The 14,862-nt window shown below is 38.1% G+C and overlaps 1 protein-coding gene across 6 annotated transcripts in view; it reads left to right on the top strand.

The window, feature by feature from the left end:
- The window catches only part of DOCK7 (dedicator of cytokinesis 7), a 151,299-nt gene that overhangs the window by 48,485 nt on the left and 87,952 nt on the right, over positions 1-14,862 (top strand). For all 6 annotated transcript variants that reach the window (XM_065409526.1, XM_065409527.1, XM_065409528.1 and 3 more), the window contains exons 7-14: positions 109-194; positions 3,303-3,369; positions 4,728-4,877; positions 8,146-8,226; positions 10,400-10,565; positions 11,242-11,384; positions 13,332-13,425; positions 13,921-14,083. In XM_065409526.1, the coding sequence (XP_065265598.1) occupies positions 109-194; positions 3,303-3,369; positions 4,728-4,877; positions 8,146-8,226; positions 10,400-10,565; positions 11,242-11,384; positions 13,332-13,425; positions 13,921-14,083 (950 nt within the window). The remainder of the gene's footprint in view (positions 1-108; positions 195-3,302; positions 3,370-4,727; positions 4,878-8,145; positions 8,227-10,399; positions 10,566-11,241; positions 11,385-13,331; positions 13,426-13,920; positions 14,084-14,862) is intronic.

The following is a 14,862-nucleotide window of genomic DNA, read 5'->3' as shown; positions in this document are numbered from 1 at the left end:
TTATGTCTTAGAAGAAAAGAAATCTGAACCTGGATTAGCTTTTTAATGATACGATTGGAGTGTAGCAATGACCCGTGTGTAAATGACTGCTTCTGTGACAAATTCCAGGAGGAGCCTATTGAACGGCTTTGTGTCCCAGAAGTACCCAAAGAACATTTTGGTCAGAGACTTCTTGTGAAGTGTTTGTCTCTTAAGTAAGTATTATTTTAATATAGGGTCAGATTTAGCTATTATACCAATGTTTACCGGGAGTAACTCCATTGGTTACCCCTTACTTAAAGGGACACAGTTCAGATTGTTCTTAGGCTTAAAAAGGCATGTATTGTATTGTCATTAGTTGTGCAATATTATGGAACTCACATCAGCCAATTTTATGTGTCAAACCTTTGTGGTAAGGGTATGAAACAGAAAACACTCATGTTTCCCTGGCTCACTGTACATCCATTGTAGACAAATCTGTGGATGTGCCCTAACACCTATCATGAGCCCACACATGCTCGATTTGTTACATTGGGCCTTGGAGTAAGTCAGGCATTTTGTTTTTTGCCCTGTAGCAAAGGTTGTTTTATTTATTTATTTATTTAAATAATCATAATGAAAACATTGCTGCAGATTTTTAAGATAATGCTTTACAGTGTGAGACAACTGGCAGGGTTATGTGAAGGTTTAGGCTCAACAACCTTGACTTGTGTCACTTTAAGAGCTAAGTCTTTATACACTTAGCAAGCTTTAACTGGAGGAATAGAAACCTGTTAAACAAGTTTAATGAAGTGAAGCTCCTGAATATAGGGTTACCTGCAGCTGGATCATTGCCTATAACTCTTCTCTAATAACACAAGGTAAAATTTTACTGTTATTCCCTTAGAGAAATAAAGTACAAAACTGATTTTCCACACTGCTGTATTCAGATTCTGTGTCCTCAGTTAGGTCAAGCCTTCTTGTTAGAGAGCTCAAGTTAGACTACATTGACCCTCATAACTGAGACATATGTGGGACTTACCTCCTGCAGGTAAAACACTTTGGGACTTGATATAGCCTTAGAGATGAGCTGATATTTCAGCCTTTTATTTTACTGTGTGATGTCATGAGCTAGAACAACATAATATGCCGTAGCAGTTAAGCTACTTCTCCAAAAATAGCTGTATCAATGGAGTATCATGACATCTCTGATGAAAGATGGACACTTGATTATTATTCACACCCACGATTATTTGCACTTTGCACTCTTTAATCCAGGGATTTCAAAGATGCTATCAAATATAATAATATAATATATATAATGTAATACCATCTGTAATAATAGATGGTATATATTACATATTATATATTTACAAATATAAACTACCATAAGGTAGGTGCTATTTTCCCCTATTTTACAGATGGGAGGTTATCAGCCCAGAGAAATTGACTTGTCCAAGACCACATGTTCAGTCAGAGCTGGATCTGGGAATAAGAGATCTAGGTGGCAAATTCTCATGGAAGAAAAAAATTCAGATGCCAAGCGTTTAAAAAAAAATTGATGCAAATCCTTAGAAAAATTGTTTTTAGTTTTCTAACCAGCCATAGAGCCAGTCAGGAAATTTAGCCAAAAATGTTTCCATTGAAAATTGGAAACTTTTTCAGATGAAAATGGTTGTGAGTAAGAAATTCTACCAATTCTAGGTTAGCTGTTCTGAGTCCCAGTCTCCTGCTCCAACCACTAGACACACAGCAGCCCCTCCATATATCTTTTGAAAAAATTATCTTTTGATAATACACAAGCATGACAAGAAAAGCTATACAAAGAATGAGTGATAGATTAATTTCTGTTTGAAAATTTTCCCCAGCATGAAAGAGATCCCAACGGAGCCTGATTCTTTTTACAGGCCCATGTGTTCAACCAAAGACAGAATTTGACTCTAAAGCATCCATCTTTACTGTGCAAGCAATAGATGATTGGACTATTTTTGTGTATTTTTTTGCAGGCAGGCTGGGAGGGCCAGGTGGGTTATTTCCTGGGACGGGCACAATTCTTGTCTGTGCTGATTAGAAGGGATTATGTTTCAAAGTGAGTCTCAAACATCAAACCTCTGGTATGCTGTGATACCAATAAATAAAAGTCTTTGAGCTGATTTCATACTTTGAAACAAAGTCAGCAGTCAGTCTGATCACACACTGCAGAAATGCAAACCAAAAGGCAAGCATTGCAAACAATACATTGAGCCAAATAGGAGCCAACAAATAAGCCAGCCCTGCTTCCCTCTATCTAAAAGGTAAAGGATAATTAGACTGTCCATACAGCTCCATGTGGTACCTCTACTCTGCTATATTTAGTCTTTTGAGAATATTCCTCTTTGGTAATATACAGCCCTGTTCCAGAATGTCCTTCTAATGAAGAGTGAGCCTCGTTCCTTTGATTTTTATCCTTGTAATTATCTATTTTTGCTGTATATAGAAACATGCACTTAACATTTAAAAAAAAAAATATTTCTGTTTACGTAGTTGTCAACAGTAATTGGAAACCAAAACACAGAAACCAAACCCCAAGATCTTACTTCTAACAGTTCCTCGTTCAGGAAAGTCAGGGACACTTCCTAATAACTAGTGTTGGTAAGTGACAGTGTCACTTTCAAAATAGCTTGACATTGTCAATGAGCCGTTTTGATTATGTCTAGGTGTACAGGTGTACAGTGAATTCTCGTCACAGAAGCTAAGGTTCCTCCATTTCCATTGGTCCAGCTATATCAGTTAATCATTGCTTTTCTTCGAGGAAGCCACTAGACTGCTTTCCTTTGCTTCCAATAGTACCAGTAGAAGATAACCAAATACATACCTTGAGTTTAGAATTCTGATCCTACACCACTGCAAATCAACGAGACCAGGATCAGCCCCTGGAATTCTTCCCGTATCAGTTGCTCCTGTGAAAGAAGAAATAGTCTAGTTTTCATTGCCTGCTGACAGCTGTTTCAGATGCCACTTGTGTATCTTTTCCTGAAATGCCAACTGAGGAAGAGAGAGAGAGAAGCCTGACAAAAAAGGATACTATTAAGTTTCATATATCCAGTAGTCAGACTGAGCTAATGTTGGCATGAGTGTCTGCAGAATTTGTTTTCATGTGAAATAATTCTGTAATAAGATTCTGGTCCTTTTTGGGTAGGTCTCCACAGCAAAGAAAAACGCACGGCTTGGGCTGTGGAGCTGTTTCATTGCTATGTAGACTTCCAGTCCCTGGCTGGAGCTTGGGCTCTAGGACCCTGCAAGGTTTTTGGTTTTGAGTCAAACTCAAGTCAAATCAATTTATTTATTTGTCTTTTCCCTTAAAGATTTGAAATTGAAATTGAACCCATTTTTGCAAGTTTGGCTTTGTATGATGTTAAAGAAAAGAAAAAGGTATGTAGTTATTATTTTTTACTTACATGGTAACATGTTTGTGTATGGGCATTAAAGATGTGTCCAAAGAACTTACGGTTGAAGGCCTTGATCCTGCAAATACTTCCTACCATGAAGCCAATGGGACTACTTATGATAGGAAGTATGACATCCAGTAGTAAAGTATAGGTTGCAGTTGCACTACTCACATATTTAAACATGTACATTTTGCAGGCTCAGGATCCAAGTTAAGGTATTACAGAAATTTCAAAAAGGTGCATTCTCTCTGTCTTTAATGACACATCAGTTCAAACATACATGATTTTCTAAAAATATGCAAGCAACTTAAATCTGAATACCTATAAAGGGACAGTGTCAGCTAGTTTCAGGTTCAAAATGTATGAATGGAAAACTTAAACTAAAAAATGATTTTTTTAAAAATAAAGATTTTTTTTTAAACCTTTTTATTTTTTTTTGAGTGATTCAAACATTGCCCTGGCATGTTGTCAATCCAAATAACATTTTGCTAGTGCATGAGAATAGGAAACTGACTAGAAACAAAACTGACCGGTCTGTTTTTGTAGTTCAAGTTGAGTGAAATGCAAAGTGAATGGAGTGTAAGTAGTGAGAAGTAAGCTAGATTTTGAAAATTCTTTTGGTTTTCATAATCCAAGATATTGTTAGTAACCAAGGTAAAGATATTTTTAAAAAGAAAGTATATGTCTTATTTTGACACTGTCCCTTCAATGCTTGAATGTCTCAGATAGTCTTTTAAATGTGAGTAGGTCGACTTTGTGAACTTGGCTTAATTTTTCAGTCACATTTCACAGGCCAGTTTTGATCATCTTATCATTTCAGTCATTTTCTTACATGTGGTATGTTCTTGAAGTGGCTTTAGTGACCTCTGCTGTTGATAATGGCATGTTACTCCTTTTGGCATTGGAATCTTACTCCAGTCACTAGTATTTGGTGTCTCTGTGGAATGTTTCAATGTATTAAGGTTACTCAGCTCCGTGCCATGCTATTTTTGTGTTTCAGCCTAGCCTGGGGAAACTACTCTTATAGATAATTTCCTTCTCTGACACTTTGAAACTGTTGTAATAGTTAATCAAGGGATCTGAACCATGTTTGAGAGAGGGACAGTAGGTTTTATAAATAACTTACGTTGTTCTTTGCTTTTTGCTTCCTCTGCCTTTATGAAACTGATTATTTTGGACTTCAGACAGTATGGATTGGTAGTGTTGTTTGCTAAATAAGTAATATCAACAGGGGCCATTGTGCAGTCTTTTTCAGAAATGTTTTCAAATTGCCAGGGGTGTTCCTGAAGAGTTCACTATAAAGTGTAACAAACATCTAGAGCTAGCTAACATCTCCCTTAGATTTCAGAGAACTTCTACTTTGATTTAAACTCTGAACAAATGAAAGGAATGCTGCGTCCTCATGTCCCACCTGCTGCCATTACCACTCTGGCCAGATCAGCCATCTTTTCTATTACTTATCCCTCTCAGGATGTCTTTCTGGTAATAAAGGTAAGTGTGTGTGTGTGTGTGTAATGTCATTGTTCCTTGTTTATTTTAAATAAAAAACTAGGACCTGTAGACCACACAGACCTGTGACTCAAATGTATTGAGGCACATTTTGTCCCTTGGTGATGGTCATGGGGTATTCCCATAGGAGCACCTAAGAATTTGACTCATTTCAAATGATCTTTTTATGTTAAACATTTTTATATCAGACACTCTCCAATGGAGAAGTAGGCTGGTTTTAATATTGAAAACCCTAGAAAACAGCCTAGTGCATAGCTGCTTTTTAGGGACTGCTATTTTCTGTGAACGGAAACAGTTTGATGGAGCGTTAAAATGATAGAGAAGCTACTGGGTAAAATTTAAAAAAAGATGCATATGAACCTAAGTACCATATTCAAAAGTGACCTAGGGCCAGATTTTCAAAGATATTTAGGCACCTAAAGATGTAGATAGGCACCTAGGAGCGTTTTCAAAACCATCTTATCAGGAGACTCCCACTGAAGTTCTACTGAGCCGCAGATACCTAGATACTTAGGCATTGTTGCACTTGGTGTTGCAATGCCTAACTGATTTCAGAGCCTAAATCTCATTTTGAAAAGTGGGAGCCTTGGACACTTGGGAGCCTAAATCCCATTGACAATTAAATAGAATTTTTTAACTGTGACCTAAGTATGTAGTGTGCCGATAATGTTGCATTTCATCCCACGATTCTATTTCTATTTTTTGCCTAGTTAGTGTATCATTTTAACAGTTTCTCCTTTCACACACAGTTGAAAGGGGAGAGTTTCCTTAAATAGACTTCAAAGATATCATGAACAGAGGCTTCAGTATTCTAAAAAGTATTGTGATTTGGTATTGAGTGTATATTTGAGATGCTAATGCATTTCATTCATAGTTACTTATACAGTGAAACAGCGTATATGTTAATGAATACATCCTAATATGCTGTCCATAGCAGACTTTACAAAAGCAAATATAAGATGCAAAAAACTAAAACGGCAAACAAATTGAAACAACCATGGTGGTTGATACACAATATCACTAGTGCCCAGGGAAAGCTAGATCAAAGTACTTGTCTCTAATCCTCTTATCTTTAAATAGCAAATGTTTTGAAACCTTTCCCTCACTGCTGTTCCTCAGGGAAATGTATCTCCGACCATTACACAAAAAACCCCAAAACAAAACAAAAAAAACCCTCCTATTTCTAGTTTACGGAACTTTTTCCGTAAGCTCAGATTTGCGTCCGTCGGGTTTACGTAACTCGGGGAGCATCTGTATAGGGCTCTATCTTCAAACCTGGCCAGTAATTGAAAGAACAATATATGTCATGTAAGATATCTAAGTACCAGATCTGTGAGCATGATCAAGTAGATAAACATCTAAATTATGTACATTGCACCTACTTTTTATTGGCACCCGCAAAATTGTGGGCCCCTGGAGGGAGGCTGGGATACGGCCAGATGGAAAATTAGACCCATAAAATGTAGTGTTGGTAACTTCAGGAATAAGGGGTGTGAAGATAAAGAACATTATTCCTCCTCTCATTTGGCTAGAAGAACACCCCAATGGGAGGGACATTCATCCCCTAGCTGGCTGAAATTGGGAATTGAATAAATTCTCTACCTCAGTCCCAGCATGAATTCTTCCCCAGTGGAGAAAAGGGAATGTGACACGCCCTTTCTATTTGCAGCCATTGGTTACATCACCCTATAGCAAGCTATGTTTTAAAAATTGATTCTGAATGTATGCACAGATAGATTAAGCTTTTGGAAGTAAGTTAATATGGTGGTTCAGTCAAAATTGTCCCAAGAAAGATCAAGGAGTTTGGTAGCTTAGGTCATATTCTGATCCCAGATTTGCCACACATGTCATTGCATATCTTGTAAAATCAGGGTCTGCATTTGTACAGTAGCTGATTTTTACAAGATGAGAGGCAGAGATATACACCATGTAACTGAGATCAGGATCTAGCCAGAAGAGCTTGTGATTGCACACAAGGGCTTGTAAACCCAGTGAGGTAAGCACAGCTGGTAGCCATTTATTTAACAGTGGTATTTTGATTTTTATAATGTGATAATAGTAAATAAGCTAGAAAAATAGCTTGCCTTGTCAGTTGAATTTTCACATAGGTGTTAGCTTTGTTATGTATTATGACAGGGGTCGGCAACCTTTCAGAAGTGATGTGCCGAGTCTTCATTTATTCACTCTAATTTAAGGTTTCATGTGCCAGTAATACATTTTAACGTTTTTAGAAGGTCTCTTTCTATAAGTCTATAATATATAACTAAATTATTGTTGTAGGTAAAGTAAATAAGGTTTTTAAAATGTTTAAGAAGCTTCATTTAAAATTAAATTAAAATGCAGAGCCCCCCGGACCGGTGGCCAGGACCCGGGTAGTGTGAGTGCCACTGAAAATCAGCTCGCGTGCCGCCTTCGGCACGCGTGCCACAGGTTGCCTACCCCTGTATTATGAAATCACTAGCTATGCATCTGAACATTTCTAACTAACCATCCTAGCTAATCTGGGCATGCAAAGGATGATGGTAAATATTCTTCTTTATTATTTGTATTATGGTACCACCTAGAAGCCCTGGTCATGGGCCAGGCCTCATTGTGCTAGGCGCTGTACAAACACAGAACAAAAAGATGCCCCCATAGAGCTTACAGTCTAAGTAATGGCAAGTATGCAATGCTTAGCTTGTGAAGGCAGGGATGCTTTTTAAACCAATTGTTATGTCCCCACCTGTCTTCACTGCTCATTTGTGTGATCCACCGGTTTTGTCTCATCTCCTATATTTCAGGCTCTTTGGGCAGGGACAGTAATTTTCTATACCTTTGTACTGGGCCTTGCACAATGGGACACCAGTCTGGTTGAGAACTTTAGGTGCTACTGCGATATAGATAAAATAACATTGAGAAGAACCAAATTCAGAAGAATCATGAAGTAAGAATCTGACACTTAACTCTTTAAAAGCCCTTGGCAATTGGCTAAACTTTCAGAAGGCTGTAATTTGCACCTTCATTTTTGCACTTGCAGTTGAATTGTGGGTGAAAATTGGTTTACTCACACTTCCGACTATCTGGCCAAGGAGCATGTTCTTTGATTTACACCTACAGTTAAATTTGCAGGTGCAAAAGGGAAACAAGCTTCAGCTCTTTTGAATATCTATTCTTCTGAACATGTCTAAGCTACATAGAATGTTCAATTAATTTACCATTCTCTGATAAATACATGGCCCTGTCCTCACTAACACCCCTTGTTTCTTCACAGCTGGAAAAAGTATTACAGCAGGGGGATATTGGCGAATGCGCAGAGCCCTATATGATTTTTAAAGAAGCTGATGCGGCAAAGGTAAGCATTTTTGGAAGTTTAGAGGCAATGTTGGCACTGATACTTCCGAAGATGTTGAAGTTTAATCATTCATACTTTAATTAAATGTATTGACCTTATTTCCCTTTACTGTGGGTTTGTCCCGGTTCCTGCTATTCCTGTTATTAAAACAATACCTTTAACTAGGAATCTTGTCAAATTCTAAAAGGGAATTATAAAATAATCCCAGTATCACAGCTGCTGGTGAGTTCCCCTGCTAGCGTTTGAATTGTGGAACCATGTTTTCCTGTTTTCTTAAAATGTTTTCCTCTCTTCTGATGTTGTATGGAAGATCCACCCACACATTGGGGGGAAACTGACTATCATGAAACAAACTGTAATCCCAGTGCTCCTGTTGTGTGTACAAAGTAGCCAAATGAACAAAAAGAGACAATGTATATTTTTGTCTCTAATATTTTTTTAGTTATGTGTAATGAAGCGCAGCAAAAGGCTTGGCCTCTTGGGCCACACTTCTAGTGAATTCCTACCTTTCCTCCCTTGCTTCCCCCCTGTACAACCAGATTCTTTACTGTGGAAACCCTAGCTGCACTGCAGAAGACTTGGAACTGCAGTTTTCGTAGCTCAGAAGAATACCATAATTTGTAATGAACTCTGAGCTGTTAAAGTGGTGGTTGTGCAAGCCTGGATATGGTAAATTACTGTAGATCAGAGGCTAGAAGGGAGTGCATTGATTTTGTTGGCTTTCAGGAACAGACAGGAATACTAGTAGCATCTAAGAGACAACTTGTGCTGTGGCATTTCTTTGATCTTTTCCTTTGTAGGTTACTCCAAGATCAGCAATGGCTATAGAATGGGAAATCTCCATTTTATCTTTAGAAGAGCTACAGTTTAGAGCTGTAAAACTTTACCCAAGCTCAGTCAGTTTTTGTACAATTTAATTTTAAAAAATGATTTCACAGCTATTTTAAGAAAGACCCCTCCTGATCTAATGGAATATAGAAGGAGGTGGTGCATGGCATCTTCTCTTGCTTATCATTTAATTTACTTCTGATTTCCTGAATGAGCGTTGCAGATGAAGTGAAAAGCAAAAGGAAATGGTGAAGCCTGGATGCACCATAAATGGATGTTCTGCCTGCATGTGATCCTCAAATCTGTCACCATACATTTTCCAAGAGCTAAGACTGCAAACCTGTGGTTGCTAACTAAATTCTACTTCAGTTCTGCCTGCCTAAAATTCCTTCATAGTTCCAGATGGCAAAGTTGATATTCACTTTCTCTTCTGGACTCTTATGCAATGATGCTCCCTAAGCATTCAGATACCATGGTGATGGGTGCATTTCTGTGATGAGTGAAGTGTCCCCGCATGTATATTGTATTTTGGAATCAGTTAGACAGGTGCTTTGGGAATTTTGGGCAAGAGGTGTTTGGAAGGCCTCGTTGCAGCAAGGTACCTAAGCACATGTCTAATTTGAATCATGTGAGGATTTCCATGGAAGTCGAAGGACTACGCATGTGGTTAAAGTCATGCCTTGATGAATTGGGACCTGCATGTTAAAGGCACAGGACTGGGAGACAGGAAGCCTGAATTCTATTTTGGGCTCTACCACAGACTTTATATGACCGTGGGCAAGCCCCTTTAATCGCTTTCTGCCTCAGTTTCCCCATGTGTAAAATGGGGATAAAGACAGTGACCTCCTGTGTAAAGCACTGATGAAAAGTGCTATATAAAAGATAGATGGTATTATTATTATTTTAGGGTTTTATGCTGCTCCTTTCACCATAGTATCACCTCATAAAATCAGTAGCAATAATGAAATCCCTAGTGGACTTCCTGGAGTATAATTTAGCTGCCTTGTGAGGGCAGAGGGCTAAGTGATTTGAACTGGCAGTTTCTGGAAGCTTAGGAACATTAAATCAACTGCTCCTTTAGACCATCACTGCTCTACAGGATGGGAGTGTTCTGAGGCTAAATTCCTTACTGTTTGTAAAGCACTTGGGAATACTCGGATAGACAGTGCTACAGAAGTGCAAAGTATTATTATTATCGTTATTTATTTATTATACTAGAGATCGGTGTAAAAATAATTGTTATTATTTTGCATGGACAAAGCACTCAGAAACGTTTTTGATAAACAGAGGCTGGCTTCCCCTTCCTTTTTTTTTTAATCAGTTGGAATTAATGTTTTGTTTGCAGAATAAGGAGAAACTGGAAAAGTTGAAAAGCCAAGCAGAACAGTTTTGCCAAAGACTAGGCAAATATCGAATGCCTTTTGCCTGGACAGCCATTCATTTAATGAACATAGTCAGCAGTGCTGGAAGTTTGGAGAGAGATTCCACAGAAGTTGAAATTGGCACAGGAGGTACAATATATCCTGCATTTTCATAAGGGAATATTTGCCTGAGCTAAATCCAATTGAAGTCAATAAGAGTCTTTCTATTGACTTCAGTGGGCTTTAGATCAGGCCCTATATCCACTGCTCTTTCCTTTTATCAGCTTGTTTCCCCCACCTCCCCTCCCCCCCGCCTTTGTAACAGTCCTGGAAAAGGGTTGAAATAAAAAGGACAAGGCTCTGGTAACAAATAGGTTTATCTTTCAAGAATTTTACAAGCAAACCATCTGTTATATGCTATTTATATCCAGGCTGCTAAGACTGAAGAGCGTTGTAGGCTGATGAACATTTTCCAAAGGAGTGGATTAATCTTTGTGAACCACACAGCTCATCTGAAACTGCTCTTCAGCATCCCCAAAACTGCCAACTTCATCATCTTTCAGCACAAGAGAAATACATAAATCTCCACACAATAAAGACTTTTATAATAGCAATAAGGCACTGGGGTGAGGTTGCTATGAAAGGAGCAGAGGTATTCAGCTGTGCTTCATAGCTTCCTGATGCCTCAGGAGTGTGATTGTCTTAGCATAACCACCTCTTCTATCATGCTTATTGCATAATTTTTGAATGCAGCAGTTATCTTCTTGTGTAAAAAATCTGCTTGAAACAAATGTAGTTCTCTTTGTTTTTCTTCATTTTGTTTTAGAACGCAAAGGATCTTGGTCAGAGAGACGGAATTCCAGTATTGTTGGAAGGCGTTCATTAGAAAGGACAACCAGTGGAGATGAAACTTGCAACCTTACTAGCTTTAGACCAGCTACTCTTACGGTGACAAACTTCTTTAAACAGGTACTGTATGAGCCATGGTCATTGTGGTGTTTCCCATGACACAGTATGATTTGGTTCATCCTCCCGGTGAGGTCAGAGTAGAGCTGAGTGGATAATTCATAATCCACTGATTGAATTTAGCCTTGCTTTCCCATTCAAACAAATTGTGTTTGAGCAGCATCTGATTTCATTTATTTTACTGGAAGTTTAGTCTACAGACACATTTTTGCAAACAGTTTGTCGTGATCTCTGGATTCTTTTTGAGAAGTTCATTGTGAATAATTGATAATGCCGATAATGTTGCATTTCATCCCACGATTCTATTTCTATTTTTTGCCTAGTTAGTGTATCATTTTAACAGTTTCAAAACATTTGGTATTTAAAGATAAGAGGATGGTATGGGAGGCTGGACTATTTTTTTAATGGAAGCTATTTTGTTTTCAATTAAGTAATGTATGAGGTAATTATTATTTGCCCCTCTCTTAATTCCCATATGGACTAGCGGCGGAGGTAACTACTCTTGACCTAAAACTATATGCTTTCATTTCCCAATTTTCTTTAACGCAGTGCCTTGTTAGAAAAAAGAATTGTTATTTGAGAATCTACTTTCTATCCTGTGACGTCATGTAATAGTGCATAATGTCTATTTATGAAATAAAAATGGTATTTTCAGGACCAGATCATTCACCACTAGGAAACTATTAAGATGTGAAAAGAGTAACTTTATCTATAGAAAAACTATTTACACTCTAGTTTTCCTGAAACATGGGGCCTAGATTACTCTCATTGAAATCAGAGGGCCTGATTCTGTACTTTCATATGCTGGGGTAAATCAAGAAACTCCACTGAAGTCAGTGCACTTACAGTGGCAGAAAACCAGTGTAAATGAAAGGAGAATCCAGCCCTATAGGATTTGGGCTTCCATAGGTGGTACCATTGGGGCGTTGGTGAAACACTCAGTGGTAGAGCTTGTTGAAAAAAGAGGAGGTAACTTTTGCCAAAATGTTCACAAAAATGTAATCCCTTTTTCTGGTCAAAATTTGAAATGTTGATGAGATTATTGAAATTGTGAATTTCCAAAATGTTCTGGCAGCTCTTCTCAGTAGCATACCTGCTCTCTTGCTGCAGTTCATGTCTTTTCACCAAATTAGTAATGAATACAGGTAGTTGAAAAATGGAAAAATCAGTTTTTTGAAAAAATTTAGAAGGTTTTTCCATTTCAGAGGATTTGAAACAGAATACTTTTAAAATTTGTTTGAAGTTTTTTTAGAAAACTTTTTTTTAATCATTTTCTAAATTTTGATCCTTCCGAACCTCTTCCCCTGTCCTTTTTTTGTTTTTGGCCACCAAGTGCAATAAAATAATGTTCAGGGTGGTATTAGGATGTTTTTTGCTGCTCTGGAAAATGTCCTCAATTTTTGAAGCATTACTGAGTGGCAAAAGGAACGGTGAAATTGTAACTCTGCCACTCTAACTTCTCCCAAGCCAAAGCTGAGGAAGTTTTGATGAGTTACAAAGTGGCAAAATGAAAAAAAGGAAAAGGACAAAGTGGAACTCCTCTCCCTGCTCTCTCTCAACCCGCCCCAAAACCCTAGACATCATTAATTCTATTGTGTTCATTGGAAAAAAGGGGCAGAGGGAAGAAGGGGGGGGGAAATCCTTTGAAAATTCATAATTTGAAATTTCAATTTTCTGTTTTGATGAAAATAGGGGAAAAAATTTTTGGGGGCGGGGGGAGAGAAGATTTCTGAAAAAGGCTATCTTTATTTTTAAAAGTTTACAGTAAATTTCATCCAGTTCCCATAATGAAGGGCCCATGATATTAACATAACCTGTTAATGTTCTCACCATCTTCTTCCAAGAAAGTATGTTTTAGAGTGAGGTGCAGGAAGGCGAGAGGTGATTTTTTTTTCTAATTGCATTCTTATGTAGGCACTGTATTAAACATTTTTTTCTCTTTAACAATAGGAAGGGGATCGCTTGAGTGATGAAGATTTGTACAAGTTCCTTGCAGATATGAGAAGACCATCTTCTGTTTTACGGAGGTTGAGACCCATTACAGGTATTTAACTATCTTGAGGGAAAGAAACCTTTTTGGATTGTATATTATAAGGTTGCTTGTCTGTCCCTCATAACTCCCACCTGATTCATCCACTCCTATCCCCTTACTCATTCTCTGTTGCCCATCTGTGCCCCTCAACCCTTTATTTCAGTGTTTACAAATGCATTTGCTTCAGGACTGAGGCATCGTAGGATCTATGTGTATCTTCTAGATGGGAAAATCCTACTATTGTAAACCATATCATTGGCAGTTCAGGATAGTTCCTGATTGTATATTTATTACGCAGTCTAGTATTTCAAGTGCCAAGTGATGGGTGTCTAGATGTTTCCCTTAGTAAATTATTTCACAGGCTAATAGATCTTTCTCTCAGGATATTTTTCAGACGTGAAAGGCAAGTATATTACCCTTCTCCACTCTAGAAAACAGCATTAATATGCACACTGAATTTGTATTTTTCTTTCAATTATTGTAATAAAAATATTTTTTTTTCTATAGCTCAGCTGAAGATAGACATATCTCCAGCCCCAGAGAATCCTCATTACTGTCTAACTCCAGAATTGCTGCAAGTCAAACTTTACCCAGATAGCAGAGTTAGACCTACAAGAGAGATACTGGAGTTTCCTGCTAGGGATGTGTATATTCCAAATACTACTTATAGGTAAGATTTTGAAATACATTTTAATCCCCATAAGATCAGCAGGTCCAGACCTTCCACGCTTATCATGTGATTTGCTGCAAAACTTGCCACAGCATCAGATTCCCTGTGCCAAAGACATCATAAAGAGTCAGATTCTTATGGCAAAAAATAAACAGCTGTAGAACAGTTCTTTGCAGAACTTAGTAGACCTAGCTGCATAAAACTCAGCAATTTGTGGACTTTCTTACAGTCTGAGCGAGCTTTCTTCATTTTTAGTCTGTATGAGGTTTGCTTGAGTTTTGGTTACAAACAAACCCAAAACCTCAAAGGAAATTTCAGTTGCAACCTCACATGTTTCATGTGGTTTTGCGTTAAAATCATAATTACTTCAGCACAGTCCCAACATGAAACCATAAACCTGAGCTGTCTTTCAGTTACATAATGAAACTCAAATCCAGATGAGTTTTACAACTGTGTCAGTAAATCGGGGCTATGGTATCCGTGAACAAGGGGTTAATTTCAGCACATCTTTTCCCTCCTTTTGCTCATGTGTCATGAGGAGGTGCTGTAAGAGTAACATTAATGGCTATTAGCCAGGATGGGTAAGTAATGGTGACCCTAGCCCTCTCTTTGTCAGAGGGTGGAGATGGATGGCAGGAGAGAGATCACTTGATCATTACCTGTTAGGTTCACTCCCTCTGGGGCACCTGGCATTGGCCACTGTCGGTAGACAGGATACTGGGCTAGATGGACCTTTGGTCTGACCCAGTACGGCCGTTCTTATGTTGGAAGGCAGAAGG

Source organism: Emys orbicularis, chromosome 8, assembly GCF_028017835.1.
Source record: "Emys orbicularis isolate rEmyOrb1 chromosome 8, rEmyOrb1.hap1, whole genome shotgun sequence".
Taxonomy (NCBI): domain Eukaryota; kingdom Metazoa; phylum Chordata; order Testudines; family Emydidae; genus Emys; species Emys orbicularis.
The sequence above is the reverse complement of the archived record's forward strand: the minus strand, read 5'-3'. Positions and strand labels throughout refer to the sequence as shown.